At 36.5% G+C, this 20,223-nt stretch overlaps 1 protein-coding gene across 1 annotated transcript in view; it reads right to left on the bottom strand.

Annotated features, from left to right (window-relative positions):
* Positions 1 to 20,223, bottom strand: part of TASP1 (taspase 1) — an 89,717-nt gene that overhangs the window by 52,954 nt on the left and 16,540 nt on the right. Inside the window, 3 exon segments of the mRNA XM_072857433.1 lie at positions 470 to 576; positions 13,044 to 13,123; positions 19,315 to 19,399. Coding sequence (XP_072713534.1) covers positions 470 to 576; positions 13,044 to 13,123; positions 19,315 to 19,399 — 272 coding nt within the window.

Genomic DNA, 20,223 nt, shown 5'->3' with positions numbered 1-20,223 from the left:
CCTAATAGTTTTGTAGTACAAGTAATATGGGCCAGGTCAATGCTAGATGCATGCACAGATGCACATGTTTACCTACCTGATATTTCAAATTTCACCAATTCCAGCTCCATATTGCAGTGCGCTCAGGAAACATTAAAAAGTGGGAAACAGTGACAGAGATCCCAAGCTAAAGAAAATGTTTCAGTAAATAATTATCTGTTTGTGTTTACATTTGTCATATTTCCAGTTCAAAATGAGCAAAATATTTTTCATAGCACAAACAAGATACAAAGTGACAGTCCGGTTTTCAAATAGCAAGGCAGAAAGTTTTAATTGCACTAAGTTATCATTAGATCATCTAAACATTAGGGTGGTCAAGGAGAAGTGGCTTCTGATGCTACATTAGTCTCATCTTACATACGACATGAAATTTATTAGCAATCAGCTGTAAGTTCAAGATGACACACCAAAAATTTAAACAGGAACTAACCTTTTCATTTGATTGTCTTCTTTTCTTTAGTTGAATGAGATCTGTTTCCACCTTTTCAGCTAACTCCAGCTTCCTCTTGTTCCTCTTAAAAGCTGCTAAACTAAACCCTATAAAAATAATTCAAAAGCATTTAACTAGGTAAAATTTACTTAATTTAAACAAATATTGATAAGTTTACATTTTGGAGGTCGTGCGCCGCAAATATTTTTATTGATGCAAAAAGCATCAATAAAAAGCCAACAACAAAGTATTTAAGTTTCAGTACAACATGTTTACATATTTTCCTAAGTGAAAAAAGTTCTAGTATTGTTCAGCAACAGTGATGGGTAAAATATCTAGCAAAAACAAGTTGCTGAACACATATGGAAGCTATGTTGGTCTAAATATCTGTTTGGCAAAGAAGCAGCACTGCAAAGAACAGAACGGAATAAGCGGCTTGTGTTAAAATTATTGTTTTTGACTGCTGACAAGTAAATAGATACCATGTGAGCTCATTCTGATACCCATAAAATTAGGCTACTATTTTATTACCTTAATTGCGTATCTGTATGTTTATCCATGTATTTAAAGCCACACAATAGTCTAGCAATATTTTTATGTTCCATAATCCAACAAAATCTAAAGACCACCTAGGTCTTGAAAAGACAAACATGTATTTTCCACATCTAAGTCCCACATTCACAAAGGAAGTGTTCTCTAACGTGGAGTTTAGAAAAAAAATTGTCATGCTTAAGAGACCAAATGACATGTTCCCATTTTAGAAGTTTCAGTTCATGAAAAAATTGCAGATATTGACATATTTAGTTTAAATTAGTTTTGACTTTATGTTATCCACAGATTGTCTTAACATCCCCTTTGAAAGGTAGAGAAAAGAGGAGGGGAAAAAACATCTTTTGTCACTTGTTTAGTCATGCAAAATCAAGCTATTAGGAGGGCAGAGGTATACACAGGTAAGCCACAAATTCAATGGAAGGTAAAAAGCACAGCTTTCCTATTTAATTGATAAGCCTTAAAAAATGTCATTTTAAATGAAATTCTGAATATAACTACATCACTATTATTCAGAAGACTAGAACAGCTGCAAGAACAGTCTATGAATAAAATCAATACTGCAGAGCCAACAGAACACAAAGCTTTCATTTACAGTTCTCAAAGTACACAGACAGTAAGCATTTTACTTCTTTGAAACTTCTCCATGCAGGTGCCAAAATCACCTAGTGAACTCTCCTTTAAACCTGTTTTTAAGTACATAAAACTGGACCTTAACCACCACAGTTATTTAAGTATATAACCTGAAAGTAATGAGAAAGCTGGCATTTCTCTCCAAAAACCTAATGAATACCAGTTTGTTAAAACTGTAAACACATATTAATCTGCCATCACCAAGAAAGGAACTCTTTCTACCATACAGAGCTGATTAATGCAGCTACTTTGGACAACACATTTCGATGTTTGAAATGAGGTCCAAGAGGTAAAAACAAACACTTGATAAGAGGAAGCAGGCAAAGAATCATTTTAGTCTAGTACTAATTGGGGATAGGGAGGAACAAACAAAAAACCCACACAGATCAAGAATTTGTTAAACAGAAGTGCCCCAAAATAAACCAAGCCAGCACATTGTTTTTAGCAGAATTTTTAAACAGGAGAACTTGTAAGTTGACATGACTCCAATAAATATAGCAAATACCTACGGGTAGAGCCACCGTATGGGTGAGTAAGAACAGTGCCTGGCCGCAGTACTCATCAAAAGTAGGTATTACATGGGGATAAATATGCCTAAGCCTGTTATCTACTGCTGTCATTGTCTCCTGTCAATTCAGAAAAAAGGGGTACCTAGAGAAGCAAGGCAAATACGAGGGTGCAGGAGCCCATACATGCAAACGTGAACACAAGAAGTTTTCCTTGTACTCCAGAATCTAATGCTAGTGGTGTCCTGAAACCTTCTGCAATATTTGCATGTTCACCAGTTCAAATATATGCACAAAGATCACGTCAAAACTAGAGAACATGTGGGCTAGTTCCAAGCTGCCCTGCCAGCTACAGAGTGCTGCTTATATGGCCTCTAAGCATCATCATTTCAACTATACCTTGGTTGCTACTTATCCTGCCATTTTTTCCACAACATATGAAATTCTCCGAGCTTAAGAGACACGTTTCATTCACTTAAGTCCTCAGTTACTAGCTAAGCAATTAAACAATTTTCAGATTTTACCTTGTGCTTTAAGATTCTATTGGTCTCTTCAAAACAAGAAAAAACCTGAAGATTTGCTTTGAAGGATCTAATTGTTCACAGTAACTTAACATCTGCATTGTTAATTCAAAGTGGTATCAGTAAGCTAGGAAATGTAGGGCAGAAAACAGGTCATTACTAACAAAGAAGTATACATTTTACCAGGCAATAAGAAACACAACGTATGAAATTAGACTAGCAATATACCATCTTGTCCATGTTTACAGGATGGATGACTCTATCCTACAAAGCAATAATTTTGGCTAATAAAATCTGTGCTTAGTCCCCAGGTGTCAGAAATATTTTCAATTCCTGGGTACCCCAACTGCCTTTCAACTGTATGCTGGGATAAAGACTTGTCATGCATTTTTTCTCTATTGCTTTTCTTACTTCACTGGTCTCATAAGTGGGAGAAGTGGTGCAGTGCATCAAGGACTCTTCTACTGGATGATCAGATATCCAGAGCCCCAGAAGATGCTGTGGCATGCATTTTTTGCATATCTTAGACAGACAGGTGAAGAAAGTTTTCTAGTAACATATGATGATGTATGTTGGAAGGGATCTTAGGAGGTCGTGAAGTCCAGCCTCCTACGAAAAGCAAGTCCAATTCAAAAGGGCTGCATAGGAACTTGTCAAGTTTTGAATGTCTTCAACGATGGAGATTTCACAACTCCTCTGGGCCTCTGTTGCAATATTCGATCAACCTCACGTTAAAATATATATATATATATATATTTATATATATTTTAAAATCAGTCAAAACCTCACATATTCTAATTTATGTCAGTCCTCTATGATCCTATCCTGGTGCATCACACACCACCATAACTAACACTTAAATGCACAAATACAGAACAGCCTACGTTAAGGAAGCTAGCATGTTTGCCAAGTAAAATACACAAACTTTCCCAGCTTCCTCCATCACAATATCTACAAAATTTAATCATCAGCTTCTATTTGTGACAGATACTGTGATATTTGCCACATTAGAAAGTTCATGCTATTACAGTAGACAGAGATATTAGAGAGTTGTCAGCCATGGTTCTGTACTTCTGCATGACATGAATTTTGATCAGAAACATCTGAGGGGCGGGGGGGGATTGTTTTGGGGAAGTTCTTTTTCAGGGGTGGAGGAGGGTGTTGTTTTAATATCGTGCCTCCCTTTCCAGAGTTACTTATATGAATTAATGTATTAATTCAATAACTCTGAAGTTGTATTCAGTTTAGCATGAAATGTTATACCTTTCAATACTGTGAGGGGAAAAAAGTCTATTCAGACTACCCCTAGAATGGAAATTCTTGCACTCAGGCTACATTCAATTTCAGAATAGTTATTAGGAATAACATTCATTTAAAAGTTGAAGATTTTGTTTTAGCAAGGACTGATGAATAATTGCCTTTCATTATTTAGGTGAAATAAATACCAGTGATTATCAATTCCTCTTGGCAGGATAAAACAGCTAATACCTCCAAAGTGACCAAAGAATTGTGAAATAAAGGACAAGTTTGTAAAACAAAGCCTAGCAATTTCTCTTTTTTCCTCTGACATAGATTTATGCCCAACCTCAGATGATCAGTTAAAAATAAAATGTCTTGAATCTTAAATTTGATTTTTCTTCCCCAGAATAAGGGAATAAAGACTAATAGCAAGTGAAAGGCTGCCTGCCCTCAGTTTATTCCTGCCTTTGTGGTGTTCTATCTATGTAAAACCACTATCAATGCCATTAAACTGGCTAGTACTCTGGTTGCTTTATCTTGCTCTACAAGTGACAAAAGAAACTAGAAAACACAAGTGATCTTCACACTAAACAAATGACAGATTACATCAAAGTTTTCTGAAAACATCCTGTAAGTTTGGTCCTTGTCAGAGAATATATTATGCAATTTTAAGTTCAATAAAACATTTTATGAACTAAAAAAAAAATAAAAATCCAGGATTCAAATGTGCTTGGTTAATGATGCACACATCACATGGAAAAATAACCCACTGAAAAATTATTTTGAACATAAGCACTATACATAGAAGGAAAATGCCTACACACAGTTTAGGTTCCTAATTCACATTAAATCTAAAACGAAAACTCAACTTTGTGGTGCAAGGATGCTAAGAAATTTCATTTGTCCTAAATGACAGTACAAAAAATACTCTCACCTTCTCCAACAAGACAGCATATTCCAAGCTTGAGAAGAGGAAAAGGACACAACACAGTGTTGAAGACAGGCATGTTTTCCTAAAACAAACGCAATATAGCTACATCAGCCTGATGTTGCCTGGGCCAAAGAGAAAGGGAAGCAAGAGAGGTAGAGCTTATTGACTGGGGAGGGGAGGAAGCTAGAAAAAGAGAGGTAAGGGAGTAGATGGAATTTTAGTTTGAAAAATTCTTGGATCACAGCCCAGAGGTATTGTTGGAATCTATGGAAAATTATTTAGTACAACATCCTTTGATTTTGCTCAAGAATTTAAAAGTTTAGATGAAAATCAAATATGTGCTTTTAGATAAAAGTCGCTGACAATTACTACCCTACACAGTAATTGCATGTACGCTCAAACTCATTCTTAAAGCAATTGTGTCTCAGAAGCCACAGAGTACAACCAGCCCTTCTGTTTTGCTTTCTCACTTAATGTACATACTGTCATAAATAAAACTACTTCAGAGCTGCTGGGAGAGGAGAAAAAAAAGAACAAAAAACCCCACAGCTTTACAAAATTATTGTCTGTTAGTGTTTAAATGCCATACTCAGGCCTCGTCCGGATTAAAGACATGTAATGACTGACAACAGAAGCATATCAGAACTAGTACATTATTAAAAGCTCAGGACTCCAGTCTCACATTTATGGTATTTATCACATATCCCTGCAATGCGGTATGGGGTGCCTCTTTAAGAACGAATAATCTTCAAGGACCTGAAAACATCTTCCCAGTCCTCCACATTCTCCCTTCAACCCCGCAAGGTACCACCAGGGGCTACCCACATGTACTCTGTACTTAAATGCACTGCATTTTGGATCTAACTGTGCTAGACAGTGGAAGCACTGGGTGGAATACTTGTGTAGAAGTTGAGACAAGCGTAGGGGTTTGCCGCAGAGAAGGCTCAGTGGCTGAGCACAGAACAGGTGGAAGTAGCTCCAGCTCAACTCCACTCGCCTGCATGAGAGGTTGGTATTAGCGGCTGTGGTGTCAGAATATGTGATTGATAATATGATGTATTATCTATAAATGCAGAAGAAAAATCTCACGGGCACATCTTGCTCAAAGTTAAGACTGTAATAGATTTTCCCATCTTCAGAAGGTTCCAGCATTACTGGGTACCCTGATGAGAAAGGACCACAAGACCTTCATTACATAATTCATTAGCACAAGATCCATCTCCTACATTATCATGGCTAGGCAATAAATACAGCTTTTTTACAGGCTTTTTACATCGTTATCACCACGTTACAGAAAGAGATGAGAAAGTAATTTTCAGCAAGCAGGTCAGTGGAAGAAAAAGAAACAGAGCATTGGTCTCTGACTCAGTTCAGAGATGTCATCTGTGTGCCACTTGTTTGCCATAAAACTTCCACATCATTTATTCGTCTCTTGTACTAATCCTGTTGGCACTCTGGCAGTCTGATCATTCCCATAACTCCTTTTACCGTTATACTATGTACAAGTAAAAATTTAACCAAAAATCTTGACAGTTCTATTATATAATGATACAGTGACTAAGTAAATGAAAGACAACTGTATTCCCCATTCTACATAGCACTTCTTTGTCACCTTTCACAGCCCGTTAGAAATGACCCAGAGAGCAGAATTAAGAGAAAAATGAATAGGGAGGAAATTAGAATTGTCCTATTCATGGACTCCTTGAAACTACTGAACTGTACATACAGAACAAAATGCAAGACTAAGGCACTTTTTTTTTGTTTTCATGATGGTAAAATTCATACATATCTACTTGTTAATTCTAGGTCTGTGTACTTAAAGTCAGCCCGTAGCTGACAGGCTGTTTATTACAGTACACTAACATTTCTTGTCCAAAGTTAATGCAAAAAGTTTTTAGTAAAAAGCCTATGTTTTCTTAAAATTCCCATGCTTTATAAGCCACATACATTCCCTCACATATTTTCAGGCTAGGTAAAAAAATACTTAACTGAACAATTAAGTTTTCAAATAGAAGTTAACAAATACAAATTCCTAACATCACTAAATCACAAATCAAATTCTGGACAATACTCAAACCTTCCTATTTACAGCAGTGGAATAGCAAGTTGGGAACACAAACGCAAACTCCAATGCTCCTATTACGGTCATAACAAATTATTATGCAACAAAACATTATGCAGCCTATGACTTTTCAGCAATCCTTGTTTAAAAGCAAACTGTAAATTGAAAATACTAAGAAAAGCCAAGGAATATTTTTAAATCTTCAGAGTACAGATCGAGCTCTGACCAATCATATAGCACCCCCTGGCAGGCATTTCTCATAGTCAACTGAGAAAATCAGAATGGAGAACTTTCTACATTTTAGCCTTCTATTCCATATTAAAAGAGAATGTAACTATTGGAGGGAAGTGAATTATAAAGGAATATACTAGCAAATTCGTTAACCCACAGGAATTAAAACGATCCAGTGAAGAATTCTGTTGAGCCTTTGCTAAAATAAATGGCACAAATGAAAACAGACAGATGAAAATAAATTTCATTTTAACAAAGCTATTTTAAATGACAAATTAACACCATTTATGCTTGTGTTGGGACTAAAGACTACTAGCGCTACTTCCCATGTTGCCATACTTTGACAGAGACAGCAACATGAATGGAAAAAAAAATGCACTCAGCATCAAAAGCATATTAAAAAAATTAGCCTATCTTTCTCAGAGCACTACTATATAGATCTGTTCTTCCTAACAAGAACTCAGGGTAAACTGTTGCTGGACATACCTTTTCTTACTACTTCCTGGAAGAAATCTCTTTTTTCCATCAAGCAGCCTTTCCTGCTCCCTGGAAGATTTTCATTCAGACTACCTTCTGGGTACTTTGGCCCAACTTTTTTCCTGGCTAACTTGTAGCCATTCTATTGGCTGCGCTTAGGTTTTCAGATTTCAGAAATGCAAGTGAACCTACAATATTATGTCCAATTCCAGGGAGGATTTACATCATGTCTGGCCTTTTTTTTTTTTTTTCTTTTTTTTTATTGCCAGTGAAACACATGCACTTACCAGAGCTCATTTACTTTGCCTATTAAGGAACAGAGGTAGCAACTTTCACTGTTAAAAGATGAGCATCTTCTATCTGAGAGATACCTCTTAGTTTCCCAAAACCAGATATGTATTCAGATTAACCAAGCTTCCTAATCAAATCCCCAAAACCCTTGAGTTTCTCTTCAGATCTCTTTCATTCTCACCATAAAAACAAAGGAACAAAACATGGTCTAAGCCACTGCCCTGAGCCACTGACTGAATCTTGTAACACATTTCCAGCAATATGGCAAATGTTTTTCTTAATGCAGTAATAGTGAAGTGGAGGAGAGAATAGCGAAGTGGAGGGAGTGGGGTGAGGTTTGGGGGTTTGGAGGAGAGGCAGGCTAGGCAGGCAATACTGGTGGACAGGGAGACATACAGTGTCACTAGAAGTATGATAATCTGCATGACACTTACTTAGAAAAGGCTCTCCCTCATTAAAGCAGCCAAGCAGCCATAAAAGGGAATATCCTTGCATACACAAAATCAGTTAAAAAATAGAAAACAAAGTAGGAGTAAATAAATATCTTGTTACAAGTGGAATGCCAAATCAACCTATAGTAGCACCTACTCTGTTCAACAACATGATGGGATTTTACTGATGACACTAAGTGATTCAAGGTAATAAGAGGACTTGAGTGAAGAAGGATTCTGAGTAGTGACCTGACAATAAAACAGCAGATGTTATTCAGCAAGTCTCAAAATAACAAACAAGAGTTAGCTCTTCACACAACCCACAGTTAAGCGGTAAAGGTTTTTGCAGATGCTAGAAATTAATATGGGCTCAAGAGGAAAAAACAATTTCATGGCAGAAAATGCCACCGATTACCTCCATGTATGCAGGAACCATTCATGACTCAGGAATGTAGCGTCTGGGATAGCAAATGGGGTAGGGAAAGGGAAGTATATATTTGCTCTGTTCTTATATTCTTCCTTAAGCATCATTTGTGGCTACTCTTGGATTCCAGTTATCAAGCTATGTGGATCCACTGCAGCTGCTTTTGTTCTTATGTAATATAACTTACTGAAGTACTTATGGTCACTTCCACGTTGTTAGAGGTACAAGCTTGCTGCAAGAGTAGTTACCTTCCTTCTCTTTCCCTTTGAAGACTTAACATTGTAAGCAATTGTAAGATGCTGTCTTACATCACGTTATCTTTGCCAAATCAATTACTTTGCATCTACTATAGGCTGAACAGAAAAATTCAGATAAAAGTGGTTTGGTTATTACTAGTGCAGGCACAGATACTGACAGTTGACGCTGTACCTTAAATTTGCATTGCCTATTTAAAGTATACTTTTAACATCTATAAGAGGTTGCATGATACAGTAAATTAGCATTTCTAAACTGTAAATACACTCTTAAAACTTTGATCACACTTTCAAAGCAGTCTCTCTTGCACAGGGTAACAAAGCTCTAGCGTAAGCTAGCAAGGGCTCTAGTATTGGCAGGAATTAAGCTCTAGTATGGGCAGGAATTAATAAATTCAGCTTTCTTGCAGACTGTAGGCAATACAGGCATATCACATTTCAGTTTAAAAAAAAAACAAAAAAAACCCCAACCCAAAAAAAACCAACCAAAAAAACCACCCCACCACTTGCTACACTGGAAAGCCACCAGACTTCTACAAACGGTAAAAATCCCATTTCCTCGCACACTTGGCAAACCGAAGAAGACAAAGCAGGTGAGCCTTGACATAACCTTGATGTAGTTCAACAAGTAACATCGTTTAAAACATCATTTCAGTTTGGTGCTCACATACTTTGATAGTTCTGAGAGAATTATGGAGTGTGACCACAAAGCTGATCGTGCAACTTTCTTTGTAACTGATCACACGGAGAGCTCCATCCATGCAAAACCAACCACATAATCCCACAGCCTTATAGTGTGTATAACATTACTCTTGCAGTCTCAGGTCCGGGAAAAGGAAGACAGAATAATGCGACTTCAAGAATATATTTTCCATGTGCAGCACAGAGAAGCCAAAACATATGCACCTAGTTCTCCCTACTAATACTTATTGTAAGTACGTGTCTAAGATTTGGATTAGGGTTTTTTGGGGGGTTGGGTTTGGTTTTTTGTAATTAAGTTACTAAACGTATTTTCCTGATGTTTGGCAATTACTTCAGTTCTTCATAGAATCATAGAATAGTTTGGGTTGGAAGAGACCTTTAAAGGTCATCTAGTCCAACCCCCTCATTTTACAGAGCTATTCAACAGTCACCTCATTTCAAGTTAATTTACCCCCAGTTCTCCACGCAAACTCTACCATAGCAATTGTAGCAAGCATAATCAAAAAGTCTCCCATTTTTTTTAAGTTTGTTACATTATTTAATGCAATAGCTCGCTTCAAATAAGATCTTTTGTTGTTGCTTGGAAACAACATTGTCTTTAGTTGTTTCTGAAGCATGTCTAACTTTCCCTCCCCTAGTAATGCTGGAAAAAACAATTTTGGCTTTCTTACATGTTACCTGTGAGACAGTTTCCAATTTCTTTTCAGCTATAACAATCCCATGTTGTCACACATGGTGTTAATGGTTACTTTCCAGCCTCACTGACCAGAAGTCTACGCATTACAAGACTAGCTTTGCTAAGGACTGGTATGGAAATCAGCATAACATTTTCTGGAACTGATTTTTCAGGTTTTTGTTTGCTCTTTCTTGCTGTTCTGTTGGTTTTTTAAAGAAAAAAATAAGATATACTACCATTAATGATTATACTGCAAAATTAAGTGTACTCAAATCTTAGGAAAAAATGGCAAATTTTAAGTTGCTCAAGCAATCTTTTCCCAGATGCCTCTTAGAATGGCTAATAATGCAGTCTTAATGTAAGCTAGTATTGTTTTCCTACGTATCCATTTAAGCACTTAAACAGCAGACACTGCCATCTCATCTTTTTTGAGAAGGAAACTGAAGCACAAGACTATAATAGTCAAATACCTCCTTTCTGTAAACCTAGTTAAACATAGACCATCCTTTATGCTAAGGTCAAGCAACAGAATTAGAGAGCATCTGTGAAGAATTCAGTTTTAAGTAATTTACTCAGAATTACAAAGAATATCTCTGCCACTGATTTTTTCAACATATCCTTCAATTACCCTAATCTGAAATCATTCTTCCAGCAAAACATTCACATAGTCTACACTCAAGTCTTAACAGTCACAGCCCGCCTCACAGCATCAGTTCATTCCTAGAGCAGGTCCATCCTGTGCAATGGCTCAAGCATATAATCATGTAGGTGTGTGTTTCACTATGTATAAACCTGGGTGGAAGCAGGGGGTGTGGGGAGCGGAGGAGGGTCGGCAACTTTAATAACAGTATTTTTTTCATTGACATTGCAACAGCAAATGGCATTTCTGCATTGACTTTGCAACAGGATTAACTTCCCAATCTGTGTTGTTTTAATTGTTTTAACACAAATTGTTTTGCTAAATAGAAGTATGCTGAATGTACTGGGGAGACAAAAAGAAAGCACTGGTGTTTTGGAGCAGGTTTGTGAAAATATATTGGCTGGGATTATTCTTCTCATGTTCCTTCAATGTAAATTCATAGTCTTGGTTAGGTAAACCAAACTAGCAGTGTTCATCCTTATTTTTAAGCCATAAGGTGTAGATTTGCTCTGACCAGGGTACATTTTAGCTAGTAAGATATCATCTGGCAATTAATGTTACAATCTAATCATCTCCGTCACAACAGAAACACACTGGTACTAGACACAATGGAAAGTTTCGTGCATGCCAACAGAATTACTCAAGAAACCTTCCTTCTGGAGTATCTCCTACACATAAGTAGCAACTACTTTCTTAAAAAAAAAAAACAAAAAACCCCACACAAAACACAAACCACCACAAAAAAACCCCACACGCAAAAAAAACCCCAAACCTTTAAGTGTTTTTACTCTTTCTAGAGTCACAGAAACAAAGGTGTTCTGCTTAACTAAGCCCAAAAGTTGTTCTGCAAATGCTGTCTTGGACAGCAGATGGATAGGGCAAAAATTTCAGTCACGTGGAACTAGAAATCAAAACTTTCTGTTCAAAATGAAATGCATCATGAGTATGTATGAAAATTGGCATGATCAAGTAAAATGGTGCCACTGTTTCAGGGATTACATTTAAGCACTGAGTATTAGCAACTTTGAACTGCAATTTCTGGATGTTTATCTACTTTTAGAACTAGACCCAATAAAAGCCTTAATGGGAGCCCTGGGTTTCAATCTCTGGTTTAAGGACTACTCATATATTTTATGCAGTAACACTGTTTACTGTAAAATAAAGAAACATTCTGTAATCTTCTGTGTTGTTCTTCATTGGGTAATGACCTCTGATTTCTTTCCTGCATAACTTCAACAGGAAGCATAGGGCATGCTATCACCTACAGCAAACTACAGACCAGTAGTAATGGCACTTTCCAAAAGGGAGGGGGACTGAAGAAGAGAAGGAAGGGGAACCACATCCTCCTTTCCATGGGTAAGTGCACTAATTTTTAGCCTAGTTTATAGATGGTGTATCAATATAACATAATCACTTCTTTTATTTTAAGAAAAAAAGGTTTTGTAAGAGACCTGACTACTGCTAGTATACAGTATACTCCAAGTCTATTTTCTGGATTGGGTTATTCCACCATATTGGATGAAGCAAAGCCTACCTAGGTTAAAAAAAAAGGCAAATGAATTTGACAGGCTGTTTACACCAGAACAGTTCTGGTCAAAGACTCAGAGATGGGTGTAACTACAGAATCTGAGAGTCAACCTGGCACCTTCTGAATTTAGATACATGGCTAGTTGGTGCTTTTAGAATGGATCACAATCGCAGACTTGCAGGACTGAGCTGTTAAAGAGCCTACGTTTTGGTAAAAAAAGTCCTTCACTGGATTTAATCCTAGAATCACAAATTCACTTGAATTAGATGTTGCTAAAATGCAGCTGAAGTAATAGTTCATAATTTTTTCTACTTAGATACTTAATAGAAAATTAGTAAACTTAAACCATCCTTATATACCGTAATACCATAAGCTAGTTGAATGTTAAGAACAGTGAAGTTATGTACACCTCAAAATATGAGGCACCATTTAAAATTACTCTGTCCTGTTCTTCCTACTGACACCACCAGTTTACTCACTTGTAGCCATGATACCTGGAGGACATGCTGGTATCCCGTGATCAACTGCCCATCTGTAAGCTCCTTCACCAACTAAAAAGCTAGGAGACACAGAAGAGGGAGTTTAAACAAAACCATATAACAAATCCCCCTTTTCTTGCAATTATTTTTTCTATTTGGTTTGGTCATTTTAAAATTGTAAGCTGTCTACATTTCACAGAAATGTCAGCTATAATCACATTTGGCAACCTGATGTAGTTTCATTAAAAGACTATGCAGCTCTGACATGAAGTTTAGTATTGGATAATAACATGTGCTATTAAATTTGAAATTAATTACCAAATAGCACCAGCTTTTCTTTGCAGCTAAACCAGGACAAAGCCGTCTAGAGTCTTGCTCTCTATAACAACTTAGTAAGATTCTGAAGACCACCAACATGGGATGAATGAGGCGAGAATGGTAAGGTATTTCCAGTAAGTCAGCCAATGCCACAGAAATATCAAGTCCTTAGAGAAGTACAACACAAGCTAAAAATAAGCCTTATTTAGAAGGATAAAGGTCTGTCTCACAGAGTTTTATCAAGTATTTGCAAATGAGTCAAATCTACTGATTTTTTAATATATTTGCAAAAAACCCCAATAATTTGACAATTTGTTTTCTAGTCAGTAATGAACATTTTGCAGTATAGAGACAGTACGCGCTACCATGACAATGAACAATAGCAAAAAAATTATATATAGACATGTAACTTTTTGGGGGGAAGCCTCAGTTATCTATACTGTTTCCCCTTAAATAAATTAATCCGATTCCCTGAAAAGGGGAACGTGGTAGTTGGAAATCACACATTTTCAGAAAGCTGCTGCACAACAGTACTAACAACAGCAATACAGTAAAGGACAACTATTTCCAATCGTAACTTCATATCTCCCTTTTGAAATAAGAATAAAACAGCTGCTTAATGAACACAAGTAAAGACTGAGGATTTACAGCAATCTCAAAAAGTTTTACAGAAATACCAGATTTATGAATATGAGGCTAAAGGAGCTATTTCAGCTACAAAGTCGACCCTGGGGCCACACAGCACTACAATTTCTGAGCATGTTATTGATATTACAAATTTGTTGGCATTAATGCTGTTGGAAGTTTTCTTGACAGCACTATATCCTGACACCTGCAGCTTTCAGTATGTAGTATTTTGAGGTGGTACTTCCTATCTTCTCTATGACTTAACCAATACAAGAGGTGTGTCCAGTCTTTCCTTACAAAAGTCTCAAAAAAAAAAGTTTATCTAGATAAGAATTTGAATTGTTAAATGCATATTTCTTACCATCATTAGTGCGGCTCCAGATAAATATTGTTCTGTTGCAAGACACTGTAGAATAAGTTACTGGGTACTTTGAGAGAACTCAAGCATCTCCTACTAGGTAAGCTAGTGCTCGAGAAAAAACCTGTCACTTTCATTAACATTAGAGCGAAATGCAAACCTTGACCAAACCTAATTCTCCGTTGACTAAAATAAGGTGGTTTTGGTCTTTAAAAGAAAAATTTTCTATCAACAATACATTCTCAGGAAGTGAATAAGCACTTCCTGTTCAATAAAACAATTTACACAGAAAGGAAGGCTAGGTGGAGAAAGTATCAAGCACAAATATTAGGAGTTTTATATATAAATATATATATTTATAACTTGAATAGCACAGATCAGTCAGAAACACTGCATTTTACACGCAATCTCACAATTGCTTTTTTAATACTTAAAAACACAGCAACAGTCACTATTATTCATGAAGAGTGCAAAAAAAAAGCACCCAAGAATGTCTCAAAACTTAAGTAACATGACTTTTACTTTGCTCGCACTTGCGTCCTTAATTCCTAGATTCCTCTCCCTCCTGTAAGATGGGCACAAAGTATTTTCCAGTTCTGGTCTCAAAGAATGGTTAGATTAATTGAAGCGGACATCTCCTGCTGACATCTAATTGAGGCCCCATAACCACAGAGATCATCCACTTTTTTTAAACTCTTCCATTCGGATGTCTTTAAAGGACAGCATAATCACAGAAAAGTTAAAATAAACAGTTTAAAAAAAAAAAATATATCAGGATCTCAGTGCTTTGTTGTCTGTACTACCTACACTGTATGTCCTATAAATTGATATAGAATTAGTTGGTAAGAGACTCCTACAGGACATACAGCATGAATTCAGTTCTGCAGGTAGTCAAATATGTATAATCTAAGCAAGACTAAACAGTCTTTACACCATCCCAAAAAGCAAGTCCTGTGATCCCGTTCAGCACACAGCCACACACACACAGTGGTACCAGACACATGATAGGGTGGTGAGAGGGTGGGAACCAGCAGTCTAGCACTAGGGAACTGCTTTAGTTGTCGTGAGAATCATCCATGTAGCCATGTAGAAAAGTTGCAGCAGGCAAGAATGAACAGGGCAACACTTTAAGCTGACATAAAAACAGAACTACCTCTAAACAGCTACCCCCGAGCTTGATTTACTGGGGGAGAGGGAAAATAGGGAATAAAGCCAATGGGCTATAGAAAGCAGCCAAAACTCCACCAAGTCTCAAAAGCCTTTAGGCTAATTCAAAATACAATTTTCGGGGGGGGGAAGAGAGAAAAAAAAACCAAAAAAAAAGTTGGTTCTGCACAAACCAGATAAAAAGATCTTTCTTGCAAATACATCAAATGAAGAGTACTCTGTAGTTGTTACAGGCTCAGAACACACAGAAGATGAAAACATCCTCCCAGCAAGGAGCCAATGCTTGGACATGCTTTCCAGTTCCAGGCAAAGTAGACCATATTAACGGAAAATGCAAGTAAAGGTCTCTAAAAATGGTCTTTTTAGGCAATTTTCACCAAGAACATGGTTATCCTGGTGCTATTTGCTCCGAACAGGACTATTTAATATGGGCTGTAGGGAGACAGGCAACACCAAGCTAAACAGAAGTGGCAGAAGAAGGTTAGGTTCATTAAAGATGGTCAAGGCAATCCTGAATGTAACAAACTCACTTTGTAACATTTATTATAAAATGCAGCAATCACTCTGAAATCACTGTTACAAAGAATAAATTGTTCTGAAGAAATATAGAACAGAAATAAAAGGTGGTGCAAGTCTTCACTCTAAGGCATTTTCTTGACGACACACTGCCCTACAAGTTACACAACGTACACAACCTGCCTACAGTACTGTAAAACTGTGAAGCAATTAAAAATCCCTGTACATCCAAAGGGGGACACACACGACACCTAAGATGAGATTCTTTCCCAAATGGGTTACTACTAATTCTGAAAAAGGGATACAGACATGAACTTAGATATCAATAGTACTAAAGAGTTCTAAGAAAGGAGACATTTAGGTGTATTTGTACCATCCTGCAATTCTTACGTATCTACACTTAATAGTAAGCAGATGTAAATAAGCCTTTTCCCTTAGGAAGGGCAAGGTTTCAGCATAAGAAATAGAAAATCTTCAAACCTAGTACTACAAAACATCTAATGCATTACTCCGTGACCAAAGACCACTTCCAAAGATCCATCCAATACATAATTGTGCAATTATAATAGTGCTTTCTTTTGTAAAGTTATACAATGAACAGGAATATCTTCTATGATAATACGTAACATTTACAAGTTCAGTATTTTCTGTTCCTGCATACATAGGCAGAGAAAATCCTGACAACATCGAGCTGAATAAAATATGACAGAAAGGACCTTAGAAGTTTCAACAAATGCACTCATGCATTCAGGGATTCTCTACTTTAAACTTTTTAAATTTTAATTTGGATAGTGTGATTCTGTGTTTTAAACAAGATGACAAGATATTGATCGAGAATGACACACTCTACAGAGCAATTTACAGCAAATTGGATACATCAGTTAGGACACTTGATCATTCCTTCCCAATAAGCTTACCATCTCAGAATAAAATAATTCACACTCATTAGAACTTCTTCTACTGAAAATTAGAAACATACCACTTTGAATTGGTTTTGAACTGTCGCTATAAAAACGGGTGCTGAACAGGGGTAAACAGGCCAAACTAACTGGCTCCATGTGTTCTTTTATAGACAAGAATCTCCATAATGCCGCTTTTACTAATCTTACAGTTCCTGAATTTTTCTTGTGTGGTCACATGCCAAACACTTTGGCCAGAAAACATTAAGCTAGCTTAGATCGTGCTATAGAAACAGTCTCTACCACTAGGTTTCTTTAACAAGACAGGTTCTTAGGCTAAGCAGTATCTGGAAGACTTCCCAATACACTATTTGCCCATGAGAAACAAGATGAAACTTGCATACTTTTACAAATGAAAATCAGTTACTAAAATTCTGACACTTGGTAGGAATGCCAAAATACAGCTGCTCTCTTGTCATTTGACTATATATATTCCCAGCTTGTGTAGGAATATATTTCAGTTCCAAAACAACAACGTGTCATGCCAAACGCTGCCAGAAAGGCAAGGCATGAAATTGTCAATAGTCATCACCTACAATGAACATGAGCTCTACCATCCTGAACTTGGGATACCCTGTACATACAGGAGCACCTACCAAAGCAAGTCTAAAGCACAATCCATCATATCCCACTGTATAGATTGTACCCAGGGTAACTAATTTTCTCTAATAAAATACACATTCAAAATCCACAATGAGAAAAGGGAAATGAAAACATGTATTAGGTAACTCAGGTCCACAACTTTTGCACAATAAACTGTATGTGTTGGCTCTGAAGACAGTTCACCTCTCGCCTCGAGAGTTTGAGCTCCCTTGTCTTTAAAAGCATCTGTTAGCCAAGACCTTGCATAGAGTTTGAAAGATTTAGTCTTGTCCTTTGAGGGCAAGAGGATATAATTTCTTTTCCATTCAGTTATTTTAAAAATAATAGCAGTATAAACTAGGTCATGAAGTTACAGCAAACATGTTAACAATTCCTTACAACAATTTGAGAAAAAACTGTGATGATACAGACAAAACTAAACCACAACTGCTTGCTCCTGTAGCTGACTTCAGTACTAGTTCTGGAACACCAAAAAACCCCACCTCATTTGACACTCTCTTTAACATAACTCAGCTAAGCCTCGCTTTCTCCTGACATCTGAAGAAATGAGCTACTAACAGCAATTAAAATTCAAGTTCCTATTCCTTAGTAAATGTCTCCTCTGAAAAAAAAGTTGTCTCACTAACCACAGTTACTCTTTTCTTTCTTAATTAACGAAAAGAGTTTTAAAAGCAAAATCTGCTTGTTGATGGTTTGGTGTCAGGGTGGTTTTTTTTGATCTATGAACTTCCTTTGCAGCATGACAGAACACAGAAATAGTGCTTTTCCTCACTGTTTAAATTGGAATACTATACCATCCAGCTACAGACTATTTGGCTAATTTTACAGAATAACATAATAAGGAAAGAAAAATTTGTGAATCTAAATATGTGTGTTTTAAACTACATAAATGCTGGTTTAACACATCTGCAAATACTGTAGTCCATTAGTTAGCAAATGGTAGCAAATTTCTGCAACAGGTATGATAACTGAGGATAGCAGTCAGTTACTGTCTGAATCATTCAAGTTCTCTACTTGCCAATTTAAGCTGCTGAAGAAAATAAGATGGTTTTAAGAGCAATCAATTCTGACACACTTCTTGGATTCCTTCCAAAATTATGTAATAATATTTAAAGTTGTTATGCATTTAATAGTTACCTCTTCCATCTAATTATTACAGCCATCTCAATAAAGGAGTGTATGTTTTCATTGTTGTTATAAATACTATTAAAGCTACTTTAAAATAACTTCCCATTTTGGCTAAGATAAGAGGAAGTTACTAAACACTGCATATTTCCACACTATAGCTACAAAATGAAGCCACAAAGACAGGCAGTAAAGTAGGATTCTTTTATACACTTGTTAAAAACTATGTGGCTTTTTTAAAGGGAGACGGAGGCAAAGGCAGTAGAATTTCATTTTAACCTTGATGTATTTAGGGATTTTTCAAAATGCTACAGTAACAAATGTAAGAATTCAGTATGACATAACTGGAAATCACACAGACAGAAATTATCACCAAATGATGTTGCCACCTATTCACAATACTTCATTCTACCCACAGCTTCATCAAGTGCACAAGATGTTTCAAGATCAGAGAACAAAGCTTATCTTCTTTTTAAAGGCACACTATCACTGGTACGTAAAACAGCACCAGCCTTCTTGGGATAAGGTATAACCTTCAAATATTGCATGCAGTAGAGACGAAAAACCAAAGAAAAGTCAAGCAGAACAAAGCAATTACCAAGGTGGAATTCTGCCAGCAGAGAGTTTTCCCTTCTGCCCTTCACACAACAATCTATTTGCAACTGAAACTGGATTCTTGATTCCTGAAATGAAAAATTAGCAAAAAATGGGAACAAAACATTAAAATATTTTTCCACATAGCTTTGTAGTGTTCATTTTGGCAATGGAAGTCAGCTTCCTTTAATTTCCAAGGCTTTGCCAAGTCATTAAGAGACACCTTATGTTAAGTTTCAATTTAATAACAACTTTACCAGTTTTTCCTTCACATGTCCTATCAGTAGTGACAAAACCTTCTAAGCAACACACCACCCACCTTTTTTTTTTTTTTTTTAAAGGAAAGAATCATATTGAAATATTAGGAGTGACTTCCTACCACAGAAATCTCAAATTAAATCTATGGTATTATACAGGCCAAAAATGTTTTATGAGCATTAATTTTTCAAGATGGAAAGAGCTTTCACTTGGATCTATCTGGCCAGAACAGGGATTATAGGATTCAGGCTTAGCTTTCTCTCACTCCTTCATTTCCTCCTTCCCCATGGTTGGAAGGATACATCTTGTAACAAACAAGCCTTGAAACACTTAATTTTACTATTTATTTTAGATTTATATCTACATGAGGAAGTTATTACCACTGTTTAGAACTATTCTAGGATAAAGAACAAAGCCTGAAATGTTGTCAGAAAAGCTATTCAATAGTAACAGTTAAAGCTGTTCAATGTACTTATGACAAAACCTCAACAACCCCTATTTGGGACTGTACACCTATATTTGTTTTGTACTGAAAGCCAAAACTAGACAAAAAAAAAAAAGAGAAGCACGTTAGTTCTCAGATTAAATAAGTCCAACGTGCAAATGTATCTCACCTTATACCAGTAACACACAAAATAAATCCAAATGTAACTGA

Source organism: Ciconia boyciana, chromosome 3 (assembly GCF_034638445.1).
Source record: "Ciconia boyciana chromosome 3, ASM3463844v1, whole genome shotgun sequence".
Classification (NCBI taxonomy): Eukaryota; Metazoa; Chordata; class Aves; order Ciconiiformes; family Ciconiidae; genus Ciconia; species Ciconia boyciana.
This window is presented reverse-complemented; position numbering and strand designations above follow the sequence as displayed.